The sequence below is a fragment of the Bacillus rossius genome, chromosome 1 (genome assembly GCF_032445375.1).
Source record: "Bacillus rossius redtenbacheri isolate Brsri chromosome 1, Brsri_v3, whole genome shotgun sequence".
NCBI lineage: Eukaryota > Metazoa > Arthropoda > Insecta > Phasmatodea > Bacillidae > Bacillus > Bacillus rossius.
Genome location: NC_086330.1, coordinates 55,790,712 through 55,810,235, shown reverse-complemented (window position 1 = coordinate 55,810,235; position 19,524 = coordinate 55,790,712). Strand labels below are relative to the sequence as shown.

Here is a 19,524-nt window from a genome sequence, read left to right as displayed (position 1 = left end):
ACTTGTGTGTAATATAATTAATTTTTAAAGCAGGAATTACACCGAGCATTTGTAATAATATCTCTACGAATTCTTGCCACAGTATGATTGATAATAATGTAAACAGTTTTCTAGTCCCGCTGAAATGGCTTCATACTGTACTCTCATTGGCTGTTGCGCCATGCGTCCGCGCGCAACAGAAATAAAATATATTCATCTCCCTTCTATGTGCACGACCGTCGGCGTCGTATGCGCTATCGTGAATCAGTAGGTTCGGAAGCATGCATGGCGGTTACTGTGGCGTCCTAACGTCTAACGTCCCTGCGACGCGCGGGAGCATGTCCGCGGGCGTGTCGGCCGTGTACGTACCACCCGGGCACGTCCTCGGGGTCCTCGCAGTTGCCGGTGCCCTCGCCATCGCCGATCTTGAAGACGGTGCCGATGGGGCAGCCGTACTCGCGCGCGACGCCCTCCATGCAGATGTAGTACTTGCGGCAGTCCTCGGGGTGCGCGTGGCGCGAGAAGGAGCCGCCGGCCGAGGCGATCTCACCGGCCGCCGGGCACGCGAAGCCGTTGGCGACCTCTGCGGACACGCAGAAGCATCAGTCGTAGAGTACCTTCTTCGTTTGGTACCATCCAGCGTGCTATTTCCCATTGGAACACATGCACTGAAGCAGGAATATGTCCGTGCTTATTTTTATTGCTGTCCAAACATATTTTCTTTGCCCTATCTATATCAATGTTAATGATAATGATCTATCAATATACATAGGATTATTACGAATTAATAAATATACACAAGCAGTAACAAGAGTTGATTAATGGACCAATGAAGATACAGGAGTAGGAGCTGCTATTGCTGAAGGAAGTCAAGGAAATTTGAGCGGCTCAGGCCGAAGCCTATACGCCTAGCCGTGCTGGGATCAGCAATGCAGAGAGAGGGTCGCCTGCATCGTGTGCCTTGTGCGGGAATTGGCCAGCTATGGCAGCGATTGGCGCCATGACTAACTCCCCTGTCTTAGAACTAGCTTAAAACTATGCTGAGTTTGGCCCAGGTAAAACCTGCATAGACACAGACATGCGGGATGAAAGGGCATGCATTAATAGCTTCGGAGTATACAGTACTAGCTGCCCGACCCGGCTTCGCACGGCTACACTAATGGAAAAAAATTAAGCCACATTTCCCATTTACAGTAATGGTAAATAAAAACAAATTCAGTGAAAATTTATTACAATGCTGTATAATGTACCGGAGGGAAAATGAATAGCACCGATGGTTTCCCGACTCGTGCACGCAACGTACAACTGATACAGTATAGAGGATGGTATGTATAAATAGTTGGACAGAGTAGAGAGAATCTACCATGCGGGGGTTGGGAGCTTGGACGGGTAATCCGCTTTCATATTTTGTATCCATTGCTGGATTTATGACCACACTGGCCACTCACTCGGCTACCAGTCATCATCTAGAACTAGAGAATAAAGAGAAGCAAACTTACATATTAGACACTTGATTGGCCAGTTTCTATGATATGAACAGCTCACAGCTGAGGCGTGGGCGCACATTGCTTGAAATTAGTCGTAATATAATATAAAAAATAATACATTTATTATTTTTATATTTGGTTTTTGTATTTTTTCGGTTTTTATAATTTTATAACTTTTCCCTTAAGGCTATTACTTAGTAACTAGGGATTAGATACTAATATACACTAATCCATCTGCTACTGTAGTGATAGATAATATAGAGAAGCCACGCTCTGAGTGCGTATTTAGTCGCTTCAGAGGTCAGAATGAGAAAATTAAACTTAGCTACATAAGTTTACAGAGAGATTATTTTAGAAGAATTATTTTAATCATTAGTGGGCTGCAGTAATGTGTTTCCTTCCAACTATAGCCCCACACGCCTTATACACAGAAGTGGTAGGAATAAATTGTGTTTCCGAATTATCTATATTTTTTTACTTGTTTCTAACGAAACCATCACATAATAGAAATAGAACTAAGTATGAAAGACAATTAAATAAAAACCATAATATATAAATATTCAGTTTTCTTTTATCAAGCAAAACCATTACTTAAATTTTTATGCGTGAACTTTGGCGTTATAAAAGTCTACTAGTCTCTGATATTATAGTGTGACTGTAATATTTATTTCAAAATTCAACTATGAAGAAAACTTGCTCATAAAAAATTAAATAATGGTTATACAGGACCACCGTCTTTACAAAATCCTGGCTACGGGCTTGCGGGAGATCCGTCTCCGTTTATGTGTTCCGTTTCTGTGCCATTGTATAACGGGCATAACGCGGATTCTCCGGGCGTCCGACTCCATCACAGCGAATCATAGGTTCCTCAAGTGCGCGCTAGAGGTTAGGGAAATATACAGATGGAGCAGTAGGTTCAATTCTTGGCGAGGGGGGTGAAGTCAAAAAGGGAGGGGGATTTCGGTGTACTACACGTACCAATTATGGCGGCCGCGTGTGTTCAAAAATGTATCAGCTGTACCTGCATTGGAGGTTAGATTGGAAAAAAAATGCCAACTGATATCATTACATTTGTATTATGAAGATTCTTATCGGAATTTTAATATAAATTAACATAATAACCGGTAATATTTTGATCTGATTTTCTTCCGAACAGCTTAGTTAACAGTCGTTAGTAAAAGCAGGGTAGAACAGCCGATACAAATATAAACAAACATCAGACATATTGGTATGTGAAAATCATATTTTTAAAAAAAATAGGGGGATAAACGGCTTCACGTCTGACGGCTAATTCTAAATCTGCGTCCTATCCTAATCTCTGGCGCGCACGCCTCCGTCGCAGGTGAGGGAGGAGGGGGGGGGGGGGGGCGTGACTCACCTTCGTTCTTGCACTCCGGCACTTGGTCGGCCCACATGCAGACGCGCGCCTCGCGGTCGTACGCCAGCCCGGGGGAGCACTGGTAGCGGCTGGCCTCGCCGTTCCAGCAGTTCCAGAACACGTCGCACTTGGCCTCGTCGGAGAAGATTCCGTACAGGCGCGGGCAGTGCGGCGCGCTGATTGGCGGCTCTGCAACAGCGCGTTTCACGTCAGGACCTGCTCCCCGCCCGGGGGGGGGGGGGGGGAGGGGGAGGGAGAGAGTAGCGCAGCCGAGAGTTTGGCGCGTGGGTTTTACCCGACACACGTCATATCTGAACAGGGTGCTTGTATGTTGGCCTATAACCATGCAATAAGCAAAAAAAACCTTTTAAATATTTAGGAATTTACGCCCATGATTGAGTTTTCGCTGATAGTACGACGAAAATACAAGCCTGTTGCTAATACAATCTTAAAAGTTATGCGATACGCGCATATTTTATATACAGCTATAGCCATGGTATTGTTTACAATCTTAAGGCTTGATCTCACACACCATGTTGATTTTTTTAATTTTTTTTTTTTAGTTTTTTCGTCATATTTTTATGGGCTATTCATAAAATTTTAACTTTATATTTCCCTTACTTTTTTTTATTCTGCCACAATTTATTTCCAACAGATATTCTTCAAGTGTAATATAGACCTAGAAGTTGTAAAAAAAAGGCACGTACGTGATGATAATTACGAACACTTGCGCGCCTTTTTTTTTCTACAACCATGATTTTACACTAAGTGAGGAGTTTTTTAATATTTTGTGTTTTAAACTTTGAACATCTGACAAAAATACCGAATCAAACGACGGTATATGAGTTGAACGATGTGGGCGCACCACTTCTTTGCTTTCCGTGATGGGAACCCACGTGGTTTATTACCATTTTTTTCTTCATATAATGCAAAACGTGGCAACTTAGATCTTAAATATAAATAGGTGGCTTTCGTGGCCAAAGTCACTGACTAGCTGAATCTTGACTTCTAGATAAACCCACATTCATAGAACTGATGGTATGCCCGACAAAAACCAACAAAAATCTTGTTGACACAACTGACTACGTTACTTTGATATCATCGCATTTGTTAAATTAACATGCCTGTGTTTTTCAATTAAAGAAACATTTTAATAAAAAAGTATTTTCGCAAATAATAAAAATAACTTAAGGTTGACTATTAAGATTATTCTAACAAGATATATATATATATATATATATATATTTTAAATTAAGTTTCAACTGTGGCAGAACTAGGTTTTAAAACGGCCCACGCTACGATACAAGTATGACTACAAATTGCGTCACAAACCTCTAGTTCGACGACTGATTGCCTTGCCCTACTTTCGAGATTGTACGGTGTCTCCGCGTTCCACAGTCTCTGTCGAAAGACGCGCCTATCGCTTGACGCACCTATCGTTTGACTGCTCCATTTAAGCTTGTTCAAAATGTTTTTTTTTGTGACACAATATGTTGATTTTTGTTTTAATCCTTACGTGAAATTTCAGTTTAGTACTGCATTCTATAGTACTGAATGCCTACTACACAATCATGAATGTCAACAAGAGTCAAATTGCCGCTTTTTAAAGTTAACAGTATAACTTAGAAATAATCTTTGTATATTATCTCATGAATTAAATTCTAATAATGATTTGTGTAAGCAAGAGGTCCGATCCGGAAATGAGCGTGTCCAAGGGGCGTGGCAAGGGAGGGGGAGGGGCAGCTGCACCAATTTTCGAAGTGGAAAAACAAGGAGCAAGGAGCTGTAACTAGAAAATTGTAACTAAAACTCACAAACTATCGTCCAATTACTATTTTAAATAAAAATTATTTACTTTGTTTATTTGTTATTTTTGTATCGCAGCAGCGACGCTCCTCCATGAAAGATGTTAAATTCGAAAATTCTCCACCCCCTCCCTTCTCTTTTTCGTTTTGAACTGGATACTCGCCCTTGGACCCAGAAGCAGTGCCGTTAAGGGCAAATCCACTAGAAACAAATACAGGACAGCTTCATGAATTTTGTGAGAGAAATATGCCATTGTCGTCACACCAGTCCAACAGATGGCAGAATATATGTGCAGTATCACGTTGTATTGGTTCCAAATTAACGATACTAGTATTATGACAGTTTCAATTCACTTAACAAAACTTTTTTTTAGGTTTTATAAATTTGTTGCGAGTAAAAACCTCAAGTGCTTCAAATTTATGGTGTGGTTATCTTGATAGTTGCAGTCGCCCGCGTGAAATAATAAGTTATTTCCTCGCGGCGCTCACAGGCTAGAGCCGGTTGGTAATATATGTGGTTGCAACAAGCTACAGAAGATCTGGAAGATATGATTTATGACTTGACACGCCAAAAATTTGGATAAATACTCTGTTAAATTTTTTTTTCTTCTTTAACCTACGAAGAACGCTGGTTATAAATCACCCAGGGATCGTAGCAAATTCACAGCTTTCTTCGTGCATTTACGGACACTGTGTTTACGTACTTTTTTTTACATGAATCCAAGAGAATATATTAACAAAACATAAAAAAAAACTGGTCAAGTCACTCCTATTTTGTCCAAGTGCGTGATTATCTTTGTTTGGAACGAAACATACAACTAAGAAGTCGAAATACGGCGTAGTTTATAAAAGATTCAGTTGTTTTAAAATTTGAAGAGATGTTCGGTTATTTGAGTTAAAAGCAGCGTGGTTAAGAGAAAAGGTAAATGACAAGATGGCGGGATCCAAGATGGCGGCGCGGCACTCACCGAGCTGCGTCCTGTCGCCGCACTCGACGTTGTGCAGGTAGTCGCAGTTCTCGGTCAGGTACTTGGGGTCGGAGGAGTCGAAGGCGAGGCCGTTGCCGCACGTCTTCAGCTCGGCTGCGCCGTTGTCGCACTTCCAGTACTTGTCGCACGAGGACGTGTGCGGGTAGAAGCCGTAGTCGTCGGGGCACTTGAAGTTTTCCTGCGCCGCCGCTGCAGGGACACACAGAGAGGCGCGCGTTGTGAAACACACTGTGCCGCCCGGAGGCTGGTCATGCCTTCTTTAAACTATTCTGCTTCCAGGGGCGCAACAACTAAATTTCCAAAGGGGGGGCAATATACCTTTTTATAAAGAATCATCGATCCCCCCTATTGAAGCGGGGGGCCCGGGGGTCCTCCCCCGGGAAAATTTGTATTTCAAGGTGGAAAATGGTGCTATTTAAGCTGTTTTAATATCTAAAAATTGATTACACAGCACTTTATTTGCCCCTGTTTGCCCCCACTTCAAGGTTTCAGAGGAGGGGGGGGGGGCAAAATACCCTTGCCGCCCCCCCCCCCTGTTGTTGCGCCCCTGTCTGCTTCCACTATTTCATGGTTTTCACTCATATAACTATGGCTCATTTGACAAAGTGTTTTATAATTTTAATAAGCATTTATTTAATAACTTTCATGAAATTAAGCGCCAATTTTTGACAAACATATCATGAACTAAGAGCATGTCAATCGTGTCGCATACAGTTTTCAATAAATAGTTTGTGTATAACTTTTGTCATATATTGCAGGTTTGTAGGATTGTGGAAAACCAATTTTTTATTGACTTATGAATGCTATAAAAATCAAGTAATATATGTCAAAGGTTACATACAAACGACTAATTTAAAAATGTATAGGCCTACAACACGATTACATGCTAGGGCCAACATTCAAGTTGGCCTTTAGGTTTCACAAAACTTTTAATAATTACGTACTAAATTAATAAAAAATATTATGAACAATTAACGATGCTTAGATTATAATATGAATTTATTAAAAATAATGAGAAAAAATACAAAATGATGTAAGCAAAATAATTTAGGATACTAAAAGACAGCATCAGGAAACGCAATGCATCATATTGGTTTCAACAGTTTTCAAACCATTGCAATTCTTTAACGTTTAACATTGAAAATTAGCCTTTGTTTAGGCAGAAATAACACATTAATATAATTTCAAAGAACATAATATAGTATAGAACATATCAATTGTAGTCTTTTCAAAGAAAATAATTCAATACCAAAAGCCAGTGACTTCACAGGAAAAGCTAAATGAGGCAACCAGTTCCTTTAACAATAACCATTCATGTAAATTAAAAATAAGAGTAATGTAAAATTTAAAATTTAAAAAGTAACGATCTAATCTTCGTAGTACAATGATGCATGTAGCCCTCTCTCATTTTGAACAGCGTAGCCAATGTTTAGAAACTTTAACTTTGACGTCAATCAAGTAGCCGTATGAAGGAGAAAAAGTTCAGCGCAATAAATTTCAAGGTAAATTTTATTAAAGTTTTTCATTTTCAAACATTTGAATGCAGATTTGGCCCATTAAATATTTCATAACGCAACGAATTCCCAACCATCTACCTCATGCCACGATATTCTGACAGTTCCGCCGGCTGACAAGCTGTTCCATAACGGGCTTAAAGATTAAAAAACAAATAAACCGGCAACCGTGTAGCTGACGCGCGCTCTCGACCCAGCAACAGCCGATGGTATCAGTGTCCTGCTCGCCTCTCTCCGGACTGGAGTCCAAGCGACGCGCCTACCGCCGCACAAACCCCCCGCTGAAACCACTTTTACCGACGGGCTAGTCAGGCGCGAGGTTGCCAGATCGCCACCCCGACTGCCGTGCGCAGGCTTCACTTGGAACAACTGAACTAGATGTGCTCTAGGGTTGAGGTGGCCCCAATCGCTGTCATTGGCTGGCCAATATCCAACTAAAACACACGGTGCGTGATAAATTTCCTGCACGGCTGAAAGTCCGCATGAGGTCAGATACGGTATTCCAAGACGTTACGGAAAGACTTCTTGGGATACGACAGTAATCTAATCCGCGATCCGCGTTCCGGAACGTTTCTAGAACCGAACCCCAGCATGGGAACAGATCGGCAACCGTTTTATTAGCAGTGCCCTGCGCGAGGCTAGAAACTGTTTTCAACTGATTCTAGTGGACGTTTCGCAACCGTCGATACAATCGTTACGGCAAGATAACAGTGATAGCAGCACCATCGCACAAACATATATGTAACTGCCTTTTTAATTTTCTCGAGTAATTTTCAAGATGCGATTATTTCTTGTCGTGAAAATTAAAGTGTTATAAAATGTATTCCAAGATAATTTCGCTATCGCAAAGTTTCATTTGGCACACGAACACGCTTGGTACGTCTTCCTATATTCACGAAAGTGACTATACCTATATGTTTTAATGGCGCCAGACGCGGGTACACCATCTGGGCAAGTTCCGCATGGGCAGAAGTTTGGACAACAGATGAGTCACGGATGGGATGCTAAAATCCGTTCCCTAAAACTAAGAGACTGGCCGTGTACCATCTAAGTACTATCTTAGGGTTTGGGAGCTTTTTTGTGCATTAGGAATACGGTTAGAGTACACGTGTAGCATATTCAACACCTGAACCCTTATTTTCATCGTCTTGGCATACTGGCCTTAGAATCTTCCTTAATCCGGATCTCTCCCAAAAAAAACCTTTAGTGTAATTAGGTTAGTAAAATGGCCAAACACTCAATACACTGTGCATCGGATATTTGCGAGCCTCTGCTATCTAAGAAATTGGCGCGGTGCAGTCGATTCCTGGACTACACGTGCTGAGTTGGCTGAGAGAGAGAAAGAGAGAGAGTTTACCAAGCCGAACCAAGTGAAGAACAACACGAAATATTGACGACGGCGGTAGCGCCCAGGCTCTAAGATATACGGCACACAATCAAACACAATGCGCGGGATATCCGTAATCCTTTGTCGGCCTTCGAAATTTAACTATTTAACTAGCTGTGCCTGCGTCTTCGTTAGTGTGTGATCAATGAATCACGTAGAATATATTTAGAATGATTCTTGCGAAGACATGGGAGTGCGTACTGTAGAATACGAACGATGCAATTAATTTATCGGGCAAACGTTTCTCCAAATTCATAAGATATTTAAAGTTTTTGCATGACACTCTAACAAATTAATACACAGAAATAAAATAAAAGTTTTTTTAAGAGACTATAACTTTTCATCATCAAAACTACAACTATTTTCAATATATTTTCTACCCACAGACTCAACTATGTTAAACTCGTGTCTTTTAACTCACAGACACGAAACTCCTAAAACTAATCCAAAAATTAATATTTGTTCAGTAAATGCCCATACCTTGCATTTGTTTTCAATTAATCCCCCCCTCCCCCCCAAAAAAAACAATGCTTTCGAAATGATATACAAAATAAAGCCACATTTATCATTTAAGTAACAGAAAAGGACAATATTGTGACCTGGTTGGTCGCGAACGTGTAATCGTCTCCTCAGACCCACGAGCGAGTGACGCCTTGTTTACCGGCCCGTCAGCGGACAGCGCCCCGCTGGACCTCAGAGCTTACCATTTGGCACGGCTGCGGGTGTGACCCCTCTCTCTCTCTCTCTCTCTCTCTCTCTCTCTCTCTCTCGAGATAACAAAAGCTCGCTGCTCCCACGGTTCCGCACGGCTGCTACCGCAGACACGTGACCGCATTCCTGCCCGCAGCTGCACCGCGGCGCGCTGGTCTGCGAGAACGACACACCCTCGAGGGCATTTCCAACGCTTTACGGACGCAGGAGATGATGCATGTCGGCCGCACAACGGTGTTCAAAAACGGAATTTTCGACGCGTTAACATCTCAGCTCTCGGCCGGAGTCCATTCGTGAACTGAACGCAAATGTGCAACCACGGAGCTGCCGCCTGTGGCGAATGGCACGAACCAAAGTTCGCAAAGCCAAAGGGAAACTTTATTTATTAATTTTTTTTTTTTCAAGATATGCAGCATTTTAATAATTTCGCTCTGCAAATTGAATGATTTGATGGGTGACGTAGCTGCTCTCGCAACGAATTCTAGCGGCGGGTGCGTAAAATGCGTGTGATTTCCGTCAAGAAAAAGGAAGTTGAAAACCACAAGTTTCGTACTTATTTATTACGCTCGGTATTATTTTTAAGAATTCTGCGTTAAATCTTGTGTCCGAGTTTCGTATTATGAATTTGTTCATAACAAAGGTTAGATGTTACACATCACGGGCGAGTACTATGACTCGCACACGTGTTTTTTTTTTTTTTTAAATTTGGTCGTGTCTTAAAACCAACAAGCCGGATACATTTTAAATCAATAAATAAGCTTACTTGAAAAATGTAACAAATGTCTTAACTGAAAATTGTTGTCACACTATTTTGAAATTCTATAGTGACGCATTCCGCAAGATAGTGCCGCACTAGATATTTAGCGGACAGTTTTTTTAAACACTCATTTGGTTCTGGGTCACACCCTCGACATTTGTGTGGGGGCGGGGCGAGGATAAACTTCACTTGGTTTAGTAGGGGGTGGGGGAGAGTAGTAGAGAGTGGAATTTCAAACAGGGCGTTTTCCCACGTAATCGCGCCGACGTAAAATGTCAGCGAGCAGGCACGTCGCGAAGTGTGGAGGAACGCCCGACAGCCAGCCTCGACCGCGTGGTTCGCGGCGAACCGGCCACCGCGCCCCCCTCCACGGCGGCGGTTACGTGGTTGTCGTCTCTCTGGAAGTCCCGTTACCGACCCGGTGAAAGTGGACCCGCCCCGGCACGCGGCTGGCAGCCGGCGCCCGCCCGACCGCGTGACGCAACCCCGCGCGGCGGGCGCGTCACGCGTGAAGCCTACCCTCCGGCCGCTCCAGGGGCTGGCGCACACAGCTTCTGGACAAACCACGTGGCTTACCGTGTCTGTTTACGAACAACATGTAAGAATACGCCGAGGGCACATGAGTAGTTCTGTTTCCGTATTTCGTTTTGAAACTGTATTTTTAGAAGAGGGAAAACGGCTAAAACGCGTGTTTTCAGTATAATTTTTGGACATGAAATCCCCGGTACAGAATCTTGATAACACACGAAGAACTTGTATTATACCCATATATTCATTTCTCCTCTCACATATTTCATTTTCCTATTCACGACGAGAAGATGGCGTTTAGAGGCGATACAGCGCTAGAAGCACCAGCGAGCGTCACACTTATCATCCCACCTCACTGACACAAATACACCCCTGAATACGTGGGCCCCTAAAATTACGTGCCATACGAATGGGTGTCCTAAATTATTAAGCTACAATAGCCCATAATTTAAATTTTATTAATAATGTAACTACATTTATATGTAATTCAGTAAGCGTTCATTTTTAAGTTTTAAAAGTGTAACAGGTAATTTTATATTTCAATCATAGCATACACCAAAACACTTAATCATGATGTTGCCACCTTAAAAAAAAAACCATGTGTAGAGTTTGTCGCAAAACGTTTTAGTTTTAGGACATCGTTAATAAATATCTAAAAATTGGGGTTTCCTAAATCCCTAAAAAAAAAAAAAAAAAAAACTCAGGTATCCATAATAATTGTGAAATGTCGCAGACATTAATGTGCTCCCTAGCGTTTTGGCAAAATTCAAGTTTGACGAGTTTTCCAGTGATGACACGATGTGCCAGAACACATTATTTGAATTAAAATATCGAGCCAAAAGTGTCTGCGTTAAATCTCGACAAACTTTAATTAATTGGATGAATTTTCAATAACACAAAATTGGAGGGAAAGATAAGTTGAAAATCGATGCTATTGATGGCGGCTAGTGTGGCCTTGATTCTTTATTAAAAAATCTCTCCATTTCTTTTGAAAGTTGTCCCGCCGAGAAGGTGACTTGCTGACCTTTACAGCCCGCGATAGCGCGTGGCGGTAGCGAAGAGAGCGCTCGTTGCGGTCAAGTTGGTGAACTACAGGGAGTTTACTGCCGAATGACGACAGCGGAGCTGAAACTTACGCCATTCATCGGAAAATTGCAGAGCAGAATTTTTTCAAGTTGAAATTATAAGCGACCCCCCCCCCCCCTTTTTAAATGGGTTTGAATATTTAAATCAATATTTGGTTATAACCATAGAGGTATGAGTCTGTGGAGTCTCTTTTATAAATATGAAACCAATCTTTTTAGCTGTTGGTTAGCATAACAAAACAACCCCAACTGATATTATAAGTGCGAAAGTGTGTTTGTCTGTTTGTCCTTTCACGCAGCAACGGAGCAACGGATCGACATGATATTTTGCATATAAATATTTTATGGGCTGGAGAGTGACATAGACTAGATATAATTACGAAATTTAATCCCTAAGGGAGTGAAAAGGGGTCAATTAAGTTTTATAATAGAAAATCTTAGGAGGTAGGTCATGGACACACAAACATCGAGTTCGTGTCATTTATATATGTCCGCCACACGGTCATACAGTAAGGTCTGGCAACTTCCTATCCTCCTCCTATGCGCTTAGTGAAGCTTACGGCTGCTTACGAACTAAAGGCGCTAATCACAGTTTAGTTTAGAACTTCGTCGTATATGGCGTTGCCTTGAATTTGTAACGTGCTATAGTTTGTTGCGGCCAGCTGAAGATTGGCGTTTCGTTTTTACTGATGCGTAGACTTGCTGCACCGAGATTGTGCAATCAATGGGACTTTAAAATCAAAATTTCCCTTTTTTCAAGTGTATGTCCTACATACTTGGAACTCGGTAGTGATGGTATAAAGAATTTTGCTATCCAGATGGGTTAGGGGGCTGGGAACCATTCTCAGTTTTACTTAAATAATTAAAATGGCAAATATGGCACACAACCTTCTTCTAGCTTCACACCTTCACGGTTGTCTCATAAAATCTTTTTGCTAAATCTTTCAAAATATTGGTCTACAGGACTTTGAAACTCACTGGTTTAGATTCACATGACCCTAGAAAAGATTATGTATTTTGAATACATGTACTGAATCGTATATGAGTTGACTTCACTAGACTCAACTTTTGTTTTTATGTTAAATAAATATTTTTAATGTTATGCCTTGTTTCTGACATTAAAATGTGTTATATTCTCCCACTTCATGGCGTAAATGTTATAATCATTTTTTTGTTTTGTTTTCGTGTGCCGATGACGGAAAACTACTAAATTACTACCAGTATCAACGGGCCACTTTTTGATAGTATATAAGACATGAAACATTGAAGTCGAAAATGAGAGTTTTGGCAACATCTAAAGGCTACAAAGTTAATGCTTGACAGAATGTGAAATTCTTGATAGCAGGCAGCTAACATGTAGCTTAAGGTTTTAACTTCGTTTTAAAAAAAAACTATAATTTTTTAAAATAGGTGTACTTCGAGCAATCTACGGTGCCATTCCATTTAAAAATAAGCGCAATTAAAGCAGTTCGGAGACGGAAAGCAAAGAAGGGAGAAAGTGGAAAAGCGAAAATCTAGGAATTGGCAGGCAAAGGGTTTTGCGCGTGGGTCTAACTGACAAACGTTAACTCCCTAGGTGGCATGGCCTATATGCATGAAATAAGCGTAAATATGTAAAATATTAAAAAAAAAAGTATTATTTCGAACATATTTTCGGCGTTATTATTGTGTTCATCTCCGTTTCACAGTTACGATTGCATCCACAATGAGGTTTTTTTTTTTTAAAATTCAATGGCCCCCTAGTCGATGTAAAATCCCCCCCTCCCCGGTATCTACGCCCATTGGAAGGGTTAAGGGCGCCGGTGGCGAGCTGAGAGGGCAGATGACGTCTCGAGAGCACAGACTACGACGGCGAAGAGCGGGGACCGCGGGTGATCATGGGAAGGTAGAGGGGGGAGAGGGCTGCCCCACCCTCAGGGTGAAAGCCGCTAACCTGGAACCAGGCGCGCGCGCGCACCCTCGATACACTTTCACTTTCCCCCTGACATTCCAGGCGACAAGCGGTGCCGTTTATTCCACCTTCCCTCTCCCCCCCACCTTTCGCGCCATAAACACGCCAACACCGACGAACCAATGCGGCGAGCCGGTTCTCCCGCCAGTTTCGTAACGCCGCGTGAGCAGAGCCCCCCCTCCCCGCGCACGACATCAAACAACAGCCCCCACCACCCTCCTGCTCACTTCTCTTCCCGGGAGTTACGCAACGCCGAATGCAAACATCGGGATTCCTCCGATTTTGGAGTTGACATGACCGGAAATCCGCCAACTCGCCGGTAAGCTGTGAGTTTTTTTTAGCTGTGCAGGGAATTCTTCTGGAGATGCAGTGTCAGCCTCTGAAGAATGACACAACAGCAAAGAAGATGATGAATAAGAGGAGACTGGCGTTGAAGAATGGAAGACGGAGAAAACAGAAGGTACATATGAACTCGCTTAGAATTGCAGAGGAGACACAACCATTAACAAACAAGTATAAGATCTCAGAACACCCCGCCGCCAATAAAATGATATTACATGAGTCTAAAAAAAATGCCTTCCAGTCCCTATGTATCTGTCTTCAGTATCGCAATCTACACAGACTTCGTTCAGTTCTTACGTACTGCGGTTAAGGCCAATCTTGCGCACCATGTGATTTTTTTACTTCGTTTTTTCGTCATTTCTTTATTTTAAGGGCTATCTATCTGTTGGGGAAATGTTTGTGACAATTGCAACGGAGGAATCGAGGTACTTAAATGTTTTGAAAAAGTGCGTAAAATACGTGCGATTTGCGTCAAGAAATGTAGTCAAAAAATGTGTTTGAAAACTTATTTTGAAAAAGTAATCATTAAAAAAGAAAAAAAAAATTAACAAAATTTAATTTGGAGAGCGAAACTATATATATGCACCCGCCGCTGCAATTCGTTGCCGAACAGCTACGTCACCTTTAGAATCATTCAAAATCATGCCGAACGTGTTAAATACATACTGAAATTGTGAAGTATAATCTGGCCCTTTCTCTCTCTCTCTCTGTGTGTGTGTTTGTTTGGTTGCATGAGTACTGAGATTTAGGAAACGTTCAGAGCTGAATAGTTTGCGGAGAGGAGAACAGTACACTGCGCAAGTAAAATTAAAGTTAGTTAAATAAGGGGCAGGTATGCAGAGAAACGCACCTATTACATTTATGTGTGCCAACGGATGCATTTCGCATGCATCGCTGATGACCAATGAAAACCAGTTAAAACTGAAAGTCGGTTCCCCGATTCATGAGGCCATTATCGTGACGGGTCGCTGAAGATGCGAGAGTTGGCTCTCTGCTCTTGGAACGCAGCGTGGTTCACAGCATGGTCCGTTAGCTTCCCCAGCCAACTGAAATATTGACTATTCTACCGGTCATCTTCGGCCTTTTCAAGCAAAAAACTGAACGACTTTAAACTTATCAATAATGTTTTAACTTTAACCAATGCCAGCGTCCTGCCAAAGGCATAAGTGCCACCTTTGCTCCTTTGCAGTCACTTTATATCACAGGATTTTATCTTAAGGTTCTCCAAAAGCCAAGCTCTCCTGCTAGCGAAACTATCTTTGTGAAAAAGAGGTGATAAATTACTTTATATTAAATAGCTGCATATTAAAAAGTGTTAAATAAATAAAACAGTCTCCTTGTTAGGAATAGACTTTTAAAATTATAATGTCTAATTATTTATAATTATCGTCCAAACGTTTTTTGAGCCCGTAATGTCACAATAGGTCATGGTCGCTAGCCATATCAGGTGCAAGGATAGACAACACGACTTATATAGAATCACCTTGAAAACCCTGATTTTTTTAACAATGTAAGCAATTACAAAGGAATTCATTTTATATGTGACATACTTCATACAAGGCTCAGTAAACTCGATTTTAATTTTAACTTGGAAATATGGTGTATTATAAGCAATTGAATAACTTATTCAAGCACTTATTCAAGCACGTTTAATTTTCTTTAAGGAGAGAAATATGAGTTAGTTTAGAATACTAATTACTTTTAGAAACTATATACATGTCTATACATGAGGTAAAAATTTAAATCTGAAACTAATCACTTTTGTGATGTTGAATATTATATGTAACAGGTTTTTACGAAAATGGATAATTGAGAAAAATTCCACCTTCTCTTCGTAAGACTCTAGCCGGATAATTTAGGCAAAGACATTTTACTTGGTACAGTTTTCCTTTAAAATTTCAAAGCTCGAAAACTGACTTATAAATCAGCACGGCGTCAAATGTATAGCACATAGGTGGAACAAAACCCTATTTTACAAAGTATCGGTCATTCGGTTGTGTCAGGTTGTAGAATTTTTAAAATGTGCCTGGAAGGTTGGAAACTAGTAGCAAGACATAGGTTTACAGACATTCAGAGGTCAGCAACCTTACTGCACAATGCCGTAGTTCAAGAAAGCGATGATTTTTTTTATTTTTTTTTTAAGAAATTATGTAATTGAATTACGCGCGAGTGCTGAGCCTACTCGAAGCGGTCGTTGAATATATATTTGGGGAGGCGCGTGGTTTCACTTTCCAAGACTGCCTGGTGGGATTGTGCGGGGGAAGGGGGGGGGGTAAGCGAGTCTCGTTGCGCAACGGGTCGTTTGAGGGGGGGGGGGGGGAGGGTGGTGGTCCACGTAACAGCACTCGACCGCTGGACTGACCTCGCACGCTCCTCAGGAGTGTTCCCAGCCGAGCTACGGCACGCCCGCGCGCCAATCAGACGAGCAGGCGCCCGGCAGCTGTAGGCTACCCGACATGCCGGCGCCGGCCCCGCATGTGTTGCCCTTTCCACGCGGGAATCGCGACCCAGGGCACAGAGACGCGCGTGACGTCAGGAATACTCCGCGACCGCACCAGAGAAACCCGAGCACCGCTCCACGAAATGATAGGCTGATTGGCTTAGTGAACCCGGGTTGCGATTTCCACGTGTAAAAGAAAAACACGCCATCGGTAGGGGCATGCAGATTTCGCGAAAATATTTCGGGACTAGATGAAAGTTAAAACACTGTAGCATATTCTGTGTTTCGTGATTGGGAGAGTTTCTCCCAGTTACATATCGATTTGTTACAACACCAATCACAGTGATTCAGTGCGGAAGCAAACGCGTCCTGGGTGACTCGGTCAAATAAGGCAACGGACTCCTCTCGCAGACGGCCGCCAATCACAAGGAAGAAACCACAGGTGCGGGTATACCTTGTTGCAGTCTAATAAGTGTTCAGATCTTTTCGCGAAAACGGCCTGCCCCTAGCGATCGGCCTCACACTAGATCTGTCCTCTTATTCAAACGCTCATGCAGGAATGAATTGGGATCGATGGTGGCTCGCTTCGAGACTCCATTTACAAGTACATGTGTAGGTATGTATGGTTGTTAACCTGACAACTTTAAATTAAGTTAAAATTAAGAGGAAAAATACTGTCAAAATCTGATTTCAGAAAAAAATCACACCCATCCTCCTCTTTAAATATTTCCAAACAACCTCCAAAACCATTTCCTACCTTTTAAAGTAGAATTATATTACGTCATGATAAAAATTTGCACACTTGATGTTCAGAATAAGAGGAAAATTATTGCATATATCTAATTTAAAAACCTACCCCCAACCCACTGTCTACAAAATATTTCAATTAACTACCCCCCAAACTGCTTTTCCTACCCCTTCAAGTAGAATGTTGGTACTTCTTGATGAAAATGTGCACACTGACATTCAAAATAGGAGGAAAATTACTGTCTCCATCTAAATAAATCTGTCAATCTTCATGACATTCAAAAAAAAAAAAAACACTTATCCCCGTTTTATGCCTCATAAAGAAGAATTTTGCTATTGCATGATAAAATTTACACAATTGACAGTTAAAATAATAGATACACAACTAACTACCTACATCTGATTTAAATAAAACTACACCTAGTAGTACTCTTTCACAGCAGTTAAATCATAATTTTGGTACATTTTACTAAAATGGTGGACTCGTCTACGTTGATTCAAGCACAAGCATCGCGTCATGACAATTCCAACCAACAGCTCAAACACACTAGGAACTTACACAGCAACCAGAAGGCGTAGCAAGCCCGGAGTTCGATGGCGTAATGGGTCCAGTTCCTTTCCTCCTCAGTAGCTCACACTACCAGTCAGTAATATACATATTGCATTAACCAGTAAACCTAGCTTCAGCATGAAAAGGTGACAATGGTGATTCTGTCAGTACTCAATTGTAGGAGAAGTTATGTTTAGAGACGCAGAAATTTCACGAAACTATTACACTAGAGGCAATGTTGATAAAGTTGCTTGGCTTCCGGGTTGTAGCCGCGTCCAAGGCAAAGATATCACCGACGTTTCGGTGGAAGTTGCAGTCGCCATCATCAGGGAGTAGTTACCTACTTCCCTCTCAGGCGAGACTGTTAAAAAGCAGGAGAGCTTGCAATGACATCAGTAGGTAACTGGTCCCTGATGATGGCGACTGCAATGTCTACCGAAACGTCGGTGATATCTTCGCCTTCAACGCGGCTACAACCCAGAGGCCAAGCAACTCCAGGCAACGGCCGCGGAAGCCTGAGATCTTTATTAATGTTGCTGAATCTATGCTCGTGCATTCGTGCGGGTAACGAAACACGGCGTTGATACATCGTGCTACGCGACGGTCGCCAGTCCTTGACGCGACGCGAGGATCGTGCGCTCGTGCGAGTAACGGAACAGGACCCCGCAGAGTCGTGCAGGACTGCTGCCCCGCGGAGGAGGCGGAACTCTCGTGGAAGAACATCGCGGAACATTCCAGCCACAGAGCGGGTCCGAGGTCACCCAGTTCCCCACCACTCACACACACACACACACACACACACACACAGACTAGTTGCTCCTGACAGGCCTACACTTCGCACAGCGGTAAGGCGCGGTGTCACACTAAGCGTTTGAACCGGAGCGGTCGCCAGCTTACACTCGGTACTTTCATGTAAATCAATTGCTAACATTTTTATAAATTAACTTAGAGAGTTCATGAGAGACTAAAAAATTTGTGGTACTCGCCAAAAATGTGTAACAACTAACCTGGGTAACGGGTAAGTTCAAGTGTTCTCATGCGGCAAATATACCTGTAATACGAAACTGGGCACGAAATATAACTTAGAATTCTTAAAAAAAATAATGCTGGGTGTGATAAATATATATGAAAATTGTGCTTTCAACTAAATTTCTTGACGTGAATCACGTGTACGCACCCCGCTAACATTTGTTAAAACGTCTCCGATAAAAGTGAAAAAAGAAAAGCTTTAAAAATATACAAAACCTCGGCTCTGGATTAAACTTTCATACAAGGAATTTTATTAAAATACTGCCCAATTTGTTAAATTTTCACTAAACGGTTAATACTATAAAGTTTTCCTTTGGCTTTGTGAACTTTGGTTTACGCCATTCACCGTACATAGATGTCAGCACTGTGGTTACTCATTTCTGTTCCACGTGACTTTGTTTCATTCCCTAAATTACTCCTACCAAATGGCATATACTGAGAGCTAAGATGATACAAAAAATATTTAGCCAAATAACGCAGCGGAAGTTTTGGCCACAGGGGCTGGCTGACACGCTAAATGTGTCACCAACCTAAACATGCAAATGAAGTTCCCGGGTTCCAACTACGTCGAGGGCGATAGGTTCACAGACGTGGGCATCACTGGATATTGAACACCCTGAAGATGGCGATTGCAACCGTGACCGAAACGTCCTCACCTTCGAGCCAAGCAACCCCAGGCGATGGCTGCGAAAGGGAAGCCCGCTAGTGCTCTTTAGAGGGGAGAGAATCCCAGAGACGTAAGGTGGGAATTGTGGAATTCACGAGCCACGTATCAGCTGTTAAACGCAGAAACGTCTGTGTACTTCGGTGCTGGCTGGAGGGAACTTAACAGACGTCATGATGAA

At 42.2% G+C, this 19,524-nt stretch overlaps 1 protein-coding gene across 2 annotated transcripts in view; it reads right to left on the bottom strand.

Moving 5' to 3' along the window:
• LOC134536316 (protein obstructor-E) overlaps nucleotides 1–19,524 on the bottom strand; it is a 38,610-nt gene that overhangs the window by 3,370 nt on the left and 15,716 nt on the right. For both annotated transcript variants that reach the window (XM_063376069.1, XM_063376077.1), the window contains exons 2-4: nucleotides 5,618–5,827; nucleotides 2,845–3,033; nucleotides 349–562 (exon numbers count right to left, since the gene is read on the bottom strand). In XM_063376069.1, coding sequence (XP_063232139.1) covers nucleotides 349–562; nucleotides 2,845–3,033; nucleotides 5,618–5,827 — 613 coding nt within the window. The remainder of the gene's footprint in view (nucleotides 1–348; nucleotides 563–2,844; nucleotides 3,034–5,617; nucleotides 5,828–19,524) is intronic.